Source organism: Pinus tabuliformis, chromosome 3_2 (assembly GCF_031772625.1).
Source record: "Pinus tabuliformis cultivar Carrire ecotype Pingquan chromosome 3_2, CPIR1, whole genome shotgun sequence".
In the NCBI taxonomy this organism is placed as follows: Eukaryota; Viridiplantae; Streptophyta; class Pinopsida; order Pinales; family Pinaceae; genus Pinus; species Pinus tabuliformis.
In genome coordinates this window covers 793,080,690-793,094,492 of record NC_142302.1, presented here as the reverse complement: position 1 = coordinate 793,094,492, position 13,803 = coordinate 793,080,690, and the positions used below count along the sequence as shown (strand labels likewise).

General features: G+C 39.8%; 1 protein-coding gene across 2 annotated transcripts in view; it reads right to left on the bottom strand.

Moving 5' to 3' along the window:
- The window catches only part of LOC149182980 (uncharacterized), a 64,860-nt gene extending 51,868 nt beyond the window's left edge, over window positions 1–12,992 (bottom strand). For both annotated transcript variants that reach the window (XM_089417023.1, XM_089417024.1), the window contains exons 1-2: window positions 9,517–12,992; window positions 8,623–8,780 (exon numbers count right to left, since the gene is read on the bottom strand). In XM_089417023.1, coding sequence (XP_089273149.1) covers window positions 10,048–12,903 — 2,856 coding nt within the window. In that variant the 5' untranslated portion in view covers window positions 12,904–12,992 and the 3' untranslated portion in view covers window positions 8,623–8,780; window positions 9,517–10,047. The remainder of the gene's footprint in view (window positions 1–8,622; window positions 8,781–9,516) is intronic.
- Window positions 12,993–13,803: the final 811 nt, after the last annotated feature.

The following is a 13,803-nucleotide window of genomic DNA, read 5'->3' as shown; positions in this document are numbered from 1 at the left end:
CTTTCTGCTAGTTTGACCAACGTTGACTTTCTGGTTAGGGCATCCTGCTGACTGCAATTTGACTGGACTGTTTTGACAGTGTTTGGGCAAGTGAATTTTGTATATTGTATTCTCTCTGCTAAACTTTTGAAAAATAATAAGAAGATTTGATCAAAGGATTTTCCCCACATTGGGGTTTTTCCTTGGCATCTGCCAAATATTGTGTCCTCTTGTCTTGGCTTGTCTTCTACTTATTGTTTATGTTCTACGTGCATTTATTATCAATGTTAATGTGATTGCTAATCTAGAAATTGATATCGGGCTAATAAGAAATATTGAAGTAAATTGATCTAAAGCATAGAACATACCATTGTTATCTAAAATTAAGATGGTATCAGCGCTGAGGTGAAGACAAAGCCCAAGCAAGAGTGAAGAGTAATCACTGAGATTTGTTGGACAAGGACAAGATTCAATGGCCTCCTCATTTTACTTCAAACCTGATGACAAGCTCCATGATAAGTCTGATTATCATGCATGGAAGATGTCTCTTGATTAGACTTTGGAAGAGCATGATGTTATGGACTATGTGCAAGGAAAGATTATTGAACCTCCTTCAAATGCACCGACTGTTGCTAAGACAAAGTACATGAAAGGTGAAGTCAAAGCTAAGAAGATCATCAAGGATTCTATTCATAAGCATTTAGTTGTTACATCTCCGATTCGAACACATCTAAGGAGATATATGACAAGTTGGTTGGTATGTTCAAAGCTAGCAATGCAAACCAATGTGAAAATTCCTAATCCTCAAGGAACCCTTACTGCAGCAAATCTTAATCTACTCCACCTACTTGATTTTTTAACATTATCAAGTTATTCTTCTGAATACTGAAGCAAATTACCTCTGCAACCTACACTAATTAAATGTTTGATCTCATGAAACAGAAAACAGAGCAAAGAACAAGATACATAGGACACACTTATTTTTGGACACAATAGTCCCCGAAAAAAGCCAATGTGGGAAAACCGGTGCAGCAATTCTGAGGGTTTTATTATTATGCAGGAGAAATAACTTAATACAAATCTAGGATGCTCCTCTAGCAATCCTTTATAGAAAAAAACACTGGCAGTAAATCTGAGTGAGTTTTACCTCACTTCACCCAGTAGAATTTCGGTTGGTCTGACACAAAACTGGCTAACCCCGACTATTTATGCGCTAGCCCTGCTTAGGCCCTGTGTCATCCTTACAAGCCCTACGTCACCTCTTCTGCCCTCTGCGTCAGCTATCCTGGCAGTTCCCAGCAGTTTCGATTGTTCCCGGCAATTCTGGTTTCTACCCTTTGCATCAGCTTTTCCGATTGTTCTAGCAGTTCCCAGCAGTTCAGGATGTTCCCGACAGTTCCAGGTGTTCCTGGTTGTTCCGGCTTCTACGTGACAAGCAGCTTTTTCTGCTTTGCTGGCTCTCTCTGCCTCTCTGTCTATATTCTCCGGAAAGTCCTCCCGGATTCTCACTGCCCCTCTGTTGCATAATGATCACTTAATTCGAAATCCTTAGCAAACCCTGCCCTAGGAATCGAATTCTTGATCAATTCATTCTCTTCGCGTGTGTTTCCAAAAGAACCCCAAGCCTCCATTTTATACTTTTCTGGTTGAGTCTTCAACGGCCAAGATTAAGTCTCTAATCAACGGCTAAGATTAAAACATGACTTGATCCGCTTTCTAGATCATTCTCACCCATATTTTGATTAATACCCATTAATATTTTAATCTCCCTAAGTTTAGACTTAGCAACCCCATTAAAAATATTAATTATTTTAATAAAATACAATCTGGGTGGAATTTCACCAAACAGTTTATGAGTTCTTTAGAACTCATGTGCCTTAGCCTCTCCACCAATTTTCAAGGCTAGAGCACTTCTGATGCTACCAAAAACTAACAACCAAGTCCTCTTTCTCAAGAACAAGTTGAAGGACCTAAAGAAGGGAAGAGGAGAAGATATCCAATCCTACTTCATGAGGATTACCAAAATGAAAAATGATCTTCTTTCAATTGGAGAAGTTATCGCTGACAGGGAGCTCACTCTCATTGCCCTTGGAGGTCTCCCTCGTGAATGGCATGTGTTCAACATTACTATCCTCAACAATGACCGAATTCCAGGTTTTGATGAATTGTTTACTACATGTACTCAAGAAGAAACAAAGATGATGGAGAGAGACATGCCTTCAAATAGAAATGATCCTACTGCATTCTCTGCTCATGCTAAAAGAAAGAATAATGCAGGTTCAAAGAAGCAATGTCAAGGAAGACTGGGATTCAAAGATGGAAGAAAGGGTAGATGCTTCATTTGTAACAGGTTTGGCCACTATGCTAGGGAGTGTCCTAATAGAAGGGATACACTTCGGGATGATGACAACAACAACTGCAACAATTTCAGGGACAACAACAACTGCAACAATTTTAGGGCAACAACAATCAAAGGAATGGCAGGTTCAACAACAAAGGAAAAAGGAATGCTCCCACTACTCAACATGGAAATGGTCGACCTCCCAAAAGATCAGGAAACTCTAGGTATGATGAATCTAATGTTGTAGATAACAAGCAAAAAGAATTCTATCTCATATCTTCCCTTTCTATTGCCTCTCCTCCAAATACCTTGGGAAATTGGTTGATTGATAGTGGTGCCTCAAGGCACTTCACTGGGTATAAGGAGGCTCTTTCAAATTTGATAGAAAAATATACAAATTTGGAAATCATTCTTGGGGACAATGCCACCTATCCCATGAAAGGAGTTGGGATTGTTACTCTTCAATTGAATCAAGGTAACATCAATAATCTACAAGAAGTACTATATGTACCTGATCTAAAGAAGAACCTGGTATCTATCTCGGCAATGGAGGACAAAGGATTCAAGGTGGCATTCGTTGATGGAAAGGTACGTGTTTGGAAAAGAAATTTCAAAAAAGCGTTTACTTTTGGATTCAAGGTTGATAGCCTATATCAAGTTGGAGGAAGTCCATTGGGAGCTATGTCTTGCGACACATCTCTTCAATCTGAATTATGGCACCGGAGGTTTGCTCATATACATTATAAGGCTCTACTCAATGCAAGGAAGATGGTGACAGGTATGCATGAATTTAAAGTAGAACATGAAGGTGTTTGTCAGGAATGTGTCAAAAGAAAACATACAAGGGGACCATTCCCCTCAAGTGATAGCAAGACTACCGATATTTTGCAATCGGTTCATTCTGATCTATCTAGTATGTTGCCAGTGACATCTTTGGTAGAATATTTATATTATTCTATCTTTGTGGATGACTTCTCTCGCAAATCTTGGATTTATTTGACGAAGTGTTCACATGGTTCCGCTCTTTCAAAGCCTTAGTTGAAAATCAAACAGGGAAGAAGATCAAAATATTGAGGATTGATAATGAAACCAAATATGAATCAAATGAGTTCAATGACTATTGTAGAGAAGTTGGGATTAAGAGGGAGACTACTACCACATATACTCCTGAGCAAAATGGTGTTGTTGAAAGGAAGAATTGTTTTATTATAGAAGCCAATCGTGCCATGCTTCATAATCAAGGCCTTCCGAAGTTCCTATGGGAAGAAGCTGCCAACACTCCCGTGTATGTTCAAAATAGATGCCCTCATCAAACATTGGACTCCAAAACTCTTGAAGAAGTTTTCACCGGTAAGAAACCTAATGTTTCTCACTTTAGAATTTTTGGTAGCCCCGTGTATTTTCATGTGGCGAAAGAAAAAAGAAGCAAATTGAATGCATCTGGGAAGAAGGGAACATTTGTGGGCTACAGTGAAACTTCAAAGGCATATAGAATCTATGTGTGTGGTCAAAGAGAAGCGGAGATAAGTCATGATGTCACCTTTGATAAAGATGTTGCCCTTGGGAAGATTAGGAACCTTCCTATTCCAAGGAAGGACAAAGAAGCAGATACAGGAAAGCAAGGAGAGCCGCAGGATAAGCCGATGCCCGATGTTAAAGAACTAATGAATCCCATTGATCCACCTCCTGATGAGCCCTCCTCCTCAAAAAGGAGACCCTCATGGCTTAGGGACACTCTCGAAGATGTCGAGAGACATATTGCACCCGGGGGAACTTTTTGTGAAAGTAAGAAGCCGAATAGGTACCAAGGGTACTTAGCTGCCATGAGCACCATTGTTCAAATTGAGCCTTGCACATTCGAAGAAGCTGTGAAGCACCAAGTTTGGAAGGATGCTATGAACGAAGAGTATGAGTCGATTATGAAGAATGATGTCTGGGATGTGGTCCATAGAGCCAAGGAAGAATCTATTGTCACCTCGAAATGGCTCTAAAAGATCAAGCATGGACCTGATGTAAGTGCTGAAAAGTTGAAGGCCAAGTTTGTTGCTTGAGGCTTCTCTCAAAAGGAAGGTGTGGACTATGATGAGATATTTGCACCAGTTGCCCGATATACGACCATTCGTTTGATCATTGCCCTTGTTGCCTCTCAAGGATGGAATTTACATGAAATGGATGTCAAGACCGCCTTCTTGCATGGTTCACTGAAGGAGGAAGTCTATGTAGAACAACCCGAGTGGTTCGAAATTCTAGATCGAAAGACACATATATGCAGGTTGAAGAAAGTCCTCTATGGGTTGAAGCAAGCTCCTTGGGCTTGGTATGAGAGGATCAACAGTTATCTGATGAAGCTGGGTTTTACAAGTGAAGTTGATCTGAACATTTATTTTAAGGATGAAAATGATAGACCTCTCATCTTGGTACTTTATGTGGACGATCTCTTTCTGACAGGTGCACACCCTCTTATTTATCAATGCAAGAGGGAGTTGGCTTCCAAATTCGAGATGAAGGACCTAAGATTGATGCACTACTTCCTAGGCTTGGCGGTCTGGCAAAAGCCAGGTGAGATTTTCCTTTCCCAAGAAAAATACATTGTGAAGCTACTTGAAAGATGCGGGATGGTGGATTGTAAGTCCGTGACTACTCCGATGGAACTTAACTTCAAGAAGTTATGTGAAAGTGTTGTTGGGCCCAAGCCGGGAAATCCTTTTGAGAATCGTCAACTCATGGGGCCTTAATGTTCTTGGTGAACTCCCGTCCAAACATATGTTTTGCAATGAATACATTGAGTCAATTCATGGTCGAGCCTCATCACATACATTGGATTACTGCCAAGAATCTCTTGAGATATCTTCGGGGCACAATCACCTATGGACTGAGATACACTGTCGGGAATTTGAGGCTCCATGGTTATTCTGATGCTAACTGGGCTGGCAGTGTGGTGGATCGTAAGAGCACATCAGGATGTTGCTTCTCACTAGGTTCTGCTTCGATATATTGGATGAGCAGGAAGCAGAAATCGGTTGCTTTGAGCACCGTTGAGGCCGAATATATTGCTGCTAGTATGGCCTCCTGTGAAGCTGTTTGGTTGAGGAAGTTCTTTACTGAGCTGTTTGGGCATGTGCTCGATACCACCGTAATCTACTGGGACAACCAAAGTGGGATTCGTCTTTCTAAGCATCCTGTGTTTCGTGACCGCTCCAAGCATATTGATATCAAGTACCACTTTCTCCGGGATATGGTACAACGAGGAGCAATAAGGCTCCATCACATTGGGACTGATGAACAGATCGTAGATATTCTTACAAAGCTCCTGGGGAAGGTCAAATTCTTAACCTTTCGTGAACGACTTGGAGTCATGGAGAGACCCTCTTATGAGGGTCCCGTTTGAGTTGGATATTGAGCTCTCGGAGCTCCGGGGGGCTTGGGGGTACTTCTTGGAGCTATGAGCGACCATAGGGTGATTGGTTCACCTTCCCCTAGTGGTGCGCTGTGTATAGGGTGAGTGGTTCACCTTCCCCTGTGATACCCCATGATGGTGGATATATGCATAGAATGAGTGGTTCACCTTCCCCTATGATACTCCATGATTAGGATGAGTGGTTCACCTTCTCCTGCCGATACATCCTACCCATGCAGTCTGGGACTTATGGGAAGTACCTCTCATTTGGCCAATGGGTAGGGAAATGAGGATAGGGACCAAGTAACACTGATAGACGTATCGTGTACTACCATACTCCCTATGTTAGGATGTTTGATATTGATCTGGAATCAATGGAGATTGACTTTAGGTCAATGGAGAGTGGTATGATACACTCTCGATCATTTCTTCTTCATTATTTCTTCATGGTTCAGTAGGGATGACAGGGATGGTACAGATTGACAGATGGTTTGGCAGGTGGAGTTCTACCTAGTTGAGGGGGAGTGTTAAAATTGGCAACTAGGACAAACTCCACCTTGGACAGCTCATATGATGGAGATGATATTTTTATTGGATTCTTCTTTCCAAAAGGTGCAGGATTGATCTAAAGATTATCTCATTCTTACAAGTATAAATGGAATTATGAATTTATTTCTTCTATGGACATATTGTCAAGGTCGGCCAGAAGTCTAATGTAGGCTCATGAAGCCCAACAGACGTGTCTCTTCATCCTCAACGTTGTGTATATATAGAGGAGTCATTTTCCTCATTTGGACACACATCAACACACATCTTACTCTCTCCTCTCCTCATTGGTTCGTACAGCAAACAGGAGCATCTCTTTCCTCATGCGTTGACTGGAAATTACAGGCTGAAAATCACAGATCTGTTTTTGGCCTATCACACGGACATTGACCGAGGGTCAAACTTCATATTTTGACTGTGTTTTTCAAGCAGGAAATTCGTTTTTCTTAGGCCGCAGCTCCTGGCACAGAAATCAAGGTGTTTGCAGTTGTTTACCAGTGTTGACTGCAGAGTTGACTGTGTTGACCATGTTTGACCAAGAATTTTTGGACTGTTTTGAGGTGATTTGGATTGTCTTTGGAGGCTGAGTTGACTGGGTTTGACCGAGCTGATTTGAAGGTGACTTTCTGCTGGTTTGACCAGCATTGACTTTCTTGTTAGGGCATCCTATTGACTGCAGTTTGACTGGAATGTTTTGACAATGTTTGGGAAAGTAAATTCTGTATATTGTACTCTCTCTCTCTTTCTGCTGAACTTTTGAAGAATAATAAGAAGATTTGATCAAAGGGTTTCCCCACATTGGGGTTATTCCCTGGCCAAATATTGTGTCCTCTTGTCTTGGCTTGTCTTCTGCTTATTGTTTATGTTCTATCTGCATTTACTATTAATGTTAATGTGATTGCTAATCTGGAAATTGATATCGGGCTAATAAGAAAAATTGAAGTAAATTTCTCTAAAGCATAGAACATACCATTGTTATCTAAAATTAACAAATATCTTTCCCCAGCTAGGTCCTGTAGACCTTTCACAAACTCAGCCTGCTTCCTTCTACTGTGGCTTGAGCAAAACAGGCCTTCTCTGCCTTTGCACAGGCCTCGGCCTGTTGCTCCTTGTTGCAGCCTGTTCCCAACCACAGTTCCGGACCTTTCTAGGGCACGAACTGCCTTTAATGCCCTCAACTGCTCGTCTCCTCCTTGTGCCCTTTTCCTTCCTTCCCCTAAGAATAACCTAACGGCCTCCTTCAAGATTTTTCCTAACAGATTTGCCCCATGAACTAATTTACTCACATCCTTCAAAAGTACCTTGCTGCTCCTTTGCAGGTCTACAGTTTCCTCAGCAAATCAGAACCCCAATCAAGAAGAAACATTTGTTATTCTCCTCTCCAAAAAAAAAATCAAGCCTCTCCATTGGCTTCTAATTTCAAAGGCTGCAAGACCATGGCTTATCAGAATACCATGGGTCTACAAGTACAATGCCCCATCACTTAGCTCATACACTCATACAATCACTTCCATGAGTGTTTTCTTCTCACATACCCAGCGCCAAGGGCATGTGAGTATCTCCCGATGCTACCAAGATTTCACATAATTGAGCTCAAAGAAAGTTTCTCACAATAACACGATATGATATTATCAAAAAATAAAAGATGCATCTATTACAATGGAGTTCACACCCTTATATATGATTGCTCACTAAGTCATTTCCACTTACGAATGTGGGATAGACTGCTCTATACAAAGTGAATAAAAGCATAAACTATAACCTAAACTCATAAATTAACTTTAATAGAAATGTAAGCTATATATCCTAACATAACCTCTATAACAGGACTCAACATGATGGAATTTTAGGCATATCAGATGATACATCACAAGTAAGTTCAAAAACTCCGAATTAAATAACTTTCTACAAATAGTTTGGGAATAACGATGGCATATCATATTGAAATGATGTATTGAAACCTATGAGAACTTCAATATCCATGAAATTTCATTATTCAAATTTTCATAAAATAAGTTTGAATTTTTACATTATGACTGGAGTCCAGTATAAGGGACTAGATCAACCTTACAACTTTGCGCACAGGTGCATTATCAGCTATGACTTGCACCATATAAGAGGGCCCAATGATCTTGATAATGTCATGGAGAAATTCAGCAATGTCATATGCCTTTATATCTAGAAATATATCATTTACCGTCAAAATAATGGTATGATTTACCTAAGAATGAGCTGCATCAATGGCCTATATTTCCCACTTGTTAAGCCATAAGACAAGGAAAACCACTAAATTTATCTAAAATTTTAAAAATGACCTATCAAACAATACCGTCTTATTTGCAAGTGGCTTAGTTCAGACCTTTTTTTCATAATGTGGGCTCTTTTATTCTCTGACAGTAATAAAAATCGCCAGCAACATGTCATGCCAATAGAGGAGAGGAAGCCACACTAAACAAAACTCCAAATGCTCTTTGGCGACCTGAAACTGTTTTGTGCACTGCTCCATCTCATCTTTACCTATAACGTAATCCATTGAATAATAACGAAAAGAGAGATATCAGTACCACTAGTGTAACCAGATCATTGATCTAAAAATAGCATTCTACATTATTCAGCGTCGCTGCAATACCTCTGACACTCAAATTTCAATAGAGCTCATGGTGTAAAGTCCGACTGCATGTGAGTTTTCCAAAAAGATGACTAGCAGATGATCTTTCCTTTTTTTATTGCCAGGTCCCTCAAGATGTGTACCGGTCACACAAATTTTAAGTTTAAAAAAAGGGTCTGGTTGATGAAGATCTTGTTGTATTGGAAATTGTGACTGGAAGCTTAAAAAGATAGCCCGTTGAAAGAGTCTCAAGTGGCCTTCCTTGCAGAAAGAATATTTTCAGGAAGTGGCGGTGTTTAGTGGTTTGTCTAGAGGGTTCAGATCACTGCCAAACCAACAAGTTCTACTTTCAACATGAGTGATAGGCCATGGCAAACCAATAGAAGGTACACCAGTGATAGTTGCCTGGGGGACTTTGTCCTCACATTGCAGATTCTACTTTATATATGAGAATGAAGGCACAGCAGTAAAGGGCTCCAAAATGACAGGAAGTTTAGGAAGCTGTAGTCAATTCAAAGATGTTTAGGGACTTCGTGCTATTAAGCCCAATATTTCCATTTGCAAATACAGACTCCATACTATTAAGAAAGAACCTTAAAATGCTAATTAAAATACTAGAAAAAAATAGAAAGAGGTAAGAATTACCCGATTAGACTTCTCGTTAATTGGATCCCTCGGAATTTAACTCGGTGTGTAAAAGCTGCAATCAGGAGCTTTTGTTTGCGAGCATACTTCACTGGCTGTAGCAGTCTTTGTATTCATTGCGTTGTTCAGCACCATGCTTCCTAAAAGTGACCTTCACCGCAAGGCCAATTGACTAACCACTGTATGCATCAGAACCAGACACAAAGCCCTTTAAGACCATCTCATTATGCATCTTGTGAACTTCTTGAAGAGTGCCTTTCTTGTCAAGCCCGTCGATGAGCACATTCTGAATAGGGGCCGTTGTCAAAAGTTCTCTTTCTGCCATCTCCTCATAAAGTTTTAGAGCCTCGTGCGGTTTGGCTTCCTTACAGTATCTCTTAATGAGGATATTGTATGCAACATGATCCACACACAAACCATTTCTTTGCATCTTCAAAAAGAGTTCATGAGCTTCTTGTGTTTTCCGTTTCTTGCAAAGGACAGAAATAAGTTCAGTATAAGTGAATTTGTTAGGAACAAGAGCTTTCCTTATCATTTCATCTTGTGAACTTCTTGAACAGTGCCTTTCTTGCCAAGCCCGTCGATGAGCACATTCTGAATAGGGGCCGTTGTCAAAAGTCCTCTTTCTGCCATCTCCTCGTAAAGTTTTAGAGCCTCGTGCGGTTTGGCTTCCTTAAAGTATCTCTTAATGAGGATATTGTATGCAACATGATCCACACACAAACCGTCTCTTTGCATCTTCAAAAAGAGTTCATGAGCTTCTTGTGTTTTCCGTTTCTTGCAAAGGACAGAAATAAGTTCAGTATAAGTGAATTTGTCAGGAACAAGAGCTTTCCTTATCATTTCATCATGTAACTCAAAAGCTTCAGATATCCAACCAGGTTTGCAAAGTCCATTTATAAGCAAATTGTATGTAACAACATCAGGTGTGAAACCATTTGCAATCATTTCAAACTTTAGCTTGAAAGCCTCTGAGATGTTGCCTTCTTTGCAAAATCCATGAATGAGTGCATTGTACGTAAAAACATTTGGCACCAAGCCGAATGCAGCCATTTCATCACGCAATCTAAAAGCCTCTGTCATATTTCCCATGTTGCAGTGCCCATCAATGAGAGCATTAAAAAATACATGATCTGGATTGATAGCACTTTCAAGCATTCTCTGAAAATAAGTATTTGCTTTACTAAGATCTCCATGCTTGCAAAGACCTCTAATAATTATTTTATAAGAGACAAGATCTGGCGCAAGTCCTGCATCTATCATGTTCACATACATCCTGCAGGCCTGTTGTAGTTCACCTTCTCTACAAAGTCCATTAATAAGTACGTTGTAAGTAATTAAATCGGGTACAAGGCCCCTTTTTATCATTTCCCCAACCAGTTTGAAAGCATATCCCATATTTCCTTCCAAAACAAATCCATTGATAAGCACATTGTATGCAACAGTATCTGGCAAGACTCCTCTTATCATTTCTTTCCACAGCTCTACTGCCCCTTGCATGTTGCCCTTGAAGCAGCACCCGTTAATCAGGATGGTGGAAGTAACTAAGTTAGAGGTCTTATGCCGGTCCAATATTTCAATTGAAAGCTTCTTTGCCTCCTCCATCCGGCCTCTTTTGCAAAGCCCATTAATGAGTATATTAAATGTAAAAATATTGGGTTGGAAACCATTTTGCACCATTGTATACACTAATGCGAGTGCCTTTTCCACCTCGCCTCTCCTGCAGTACCCGCCCATCAATGTATTATACGTGACACGATCGGGACAAAGACCGATCTCAAAAATATCCTTTAGAAGCTCATTTGCCCCCTCCATCCGGCCTCTTTTGCAAAGCCCATTAATGAGTATATTAAATGTAAAAATATTGGGTTGGAAACCATTTTGCACCATTGTATACACTAATGCGAGTGCCTTTTCCACCTCGCCTCTCCTGCAGTACCCGCCCATCAATGTATTATACGTGACACGATCGGGACAAAGACCGATCTCAAAAATATCCTTTAGAAGCTCATTTGCCCCCTCCATATCACCCAACTTACAATGCCCATTCATGAGAGTATTATAAGTAAATAGATCGAGACGAAGACCATTTTGCACCATTGTATACACTAATGCGAGTGCCTTTTCCACCTCGCCTCTCCTGCAGTACCCGCCCATCAATGTATTATACGTGACACGATCGGGACAAAGACCGATCTCAAAAATATCCTTTAGAAGCTCATTTGCCCCCTCCATATCACCCAACTTACAATGCCCATTCATGAGAGTATTATAAGTAAATAGATCGAGACGAAGACCCTTCCTGACCATCTTGTCTTTAATTCTAAAAGCAGCCCCAATTTTGCCTTTCCTACACAAAACATTTATTAGAGCATTGTATTTGATCACTGTAAGTCGATGACCATGAGCAACATGCTTCATAGCAGTGCTTTTTATGAATCTATTACTCCTCCCGGAAAAATCTGAACCGGCAGAAGAAATGTTGGTCTCCTGACACAGTTCAATACCCTCTTCCTTCTTTGTACCTACTAGTTTCAATTCCTCCCTTCCATCCTTGTAATAATCCCCATTCATTGGCATTTTACAGTTTAAATCAAACAAACCACCGATTCTCTCTTTCCTCCTACATTTACAGCCCAAACTCCTAGATTTAACCCAATACATTTCTCTAGTGCTCCTCGATTTTTTCTCCTGCACCATCGTAATGTCAAAATCTGAAAACAGCCCTACTTTCTTCAGACTTATCAACAGATTATTGTAACTCCTATCAGAATGACCAAACCCACACCCACATATGACATTAAACACTGCAATAACCTCATCAAACATCTTAGCCCTGGTTAACAAATCAATCAGCATATCCAAAACCATTGAATTCTGACATTCATTCACCAAATACTGAACAGTTTCCAACACTGAATCCTTACCCTTTTCCATCACAAAACGCTGAAGTAAAGCCTGGGCATATGCCCACATTCTACTTCTGCTCACAATATCGATTGTAACACAATACGATTCAACTGTGTGTTGAAACCCTAGCTGTTTTCCTATCCATAGAAAAAACTCCAGAGCAACTCGTGGTTCGTCTTTATATCTTGACAGCACTGTGACGACTCGGGAAGGCGTCAATCTGGGCACCATATTCTGTAGAAGATTCCATTGATTGTGACGCAGAAACCCGCAAACTTGATCCACGATATCAGACTCTGAGGGTTTTGACGGCGAGACTTCATTGCTTTCTGCAAGAAAACCATTGTTGTATGTCGAATCTGTTTCTGACAGGATATTGAAAGAACAGTAGCAGATTTGTGACGGATGTGAAGTGAAATTTACAGTTTTACAGTAAATGGAAGGATTTCTGAATGCGATTGGGAGCATTTTCCTCATTGTCTAGAGCATCCATCACAGTGCAGTCTGCTCGATAGGATTTTCTGTCAAGGAATTGGTTAAAATTTAGCGGTCGTATAAGTGATTAGTCTAGATTTGGCCGGCGTAGTTTGCCAATGGCCTCTGTAGGTAACGTTAGGGACACCTTCTTTGGTAGTATTGATTTCTTGAGAAGGTGTGGCCTAATTCTAATTAAGTCAATGATAAGCATGGCGTGTGTTAGAGTAAAAAGTTGCAGGGTAAAGCTTAATTCATGACATTTCCTCGGCGTTCATGTCTTACCATGCAAATTTTGAAGTGGTTTGTTAAATAATACAATTTATTAACTTGAATTTATTATTACAAGTTATATTTATATAGGGATAAATTAATTATTTATATATATATGAGAGGGTTTATATTTATAGTAATTTCAGAATTATTAAGTGTGAAGAGAGATTAAATCTAAAGTGTAAACTTTTTTTTTAAGTGTAAAATTTGAGGAAAAATTTACACCTTAAGAGATTTAATCTTTTTTGGCATTTGATAAATCTAGAATTAACATGGATCTAGTGTATATAAACTATTTTATTTTTTCTTTTTATTTTTATTTAACCAAGTCAAAATGTCTAGATGACATAACATAACAGGACATTACAACATTTCTTCCATATTGCCCTGTAGAGTGTCTCTCAGTGCAACAAAAACAAAACAAAAAAAACTTTTATTTCTAGAAGACAAAAAATACACATTATTGGATCAGTTTAAAAAGTATTGATCAAAGAGCAGTACAAAAAAGAAACATAGATCAACTAAATCATTCATACAAGTGTTAAAGATGAAATTCCATGGTCTCTTGTCCATCTAGTACCTCATAAATACCAAAGGACCCTGATGGAAGTTGTAAAGCTTTCTTAGATA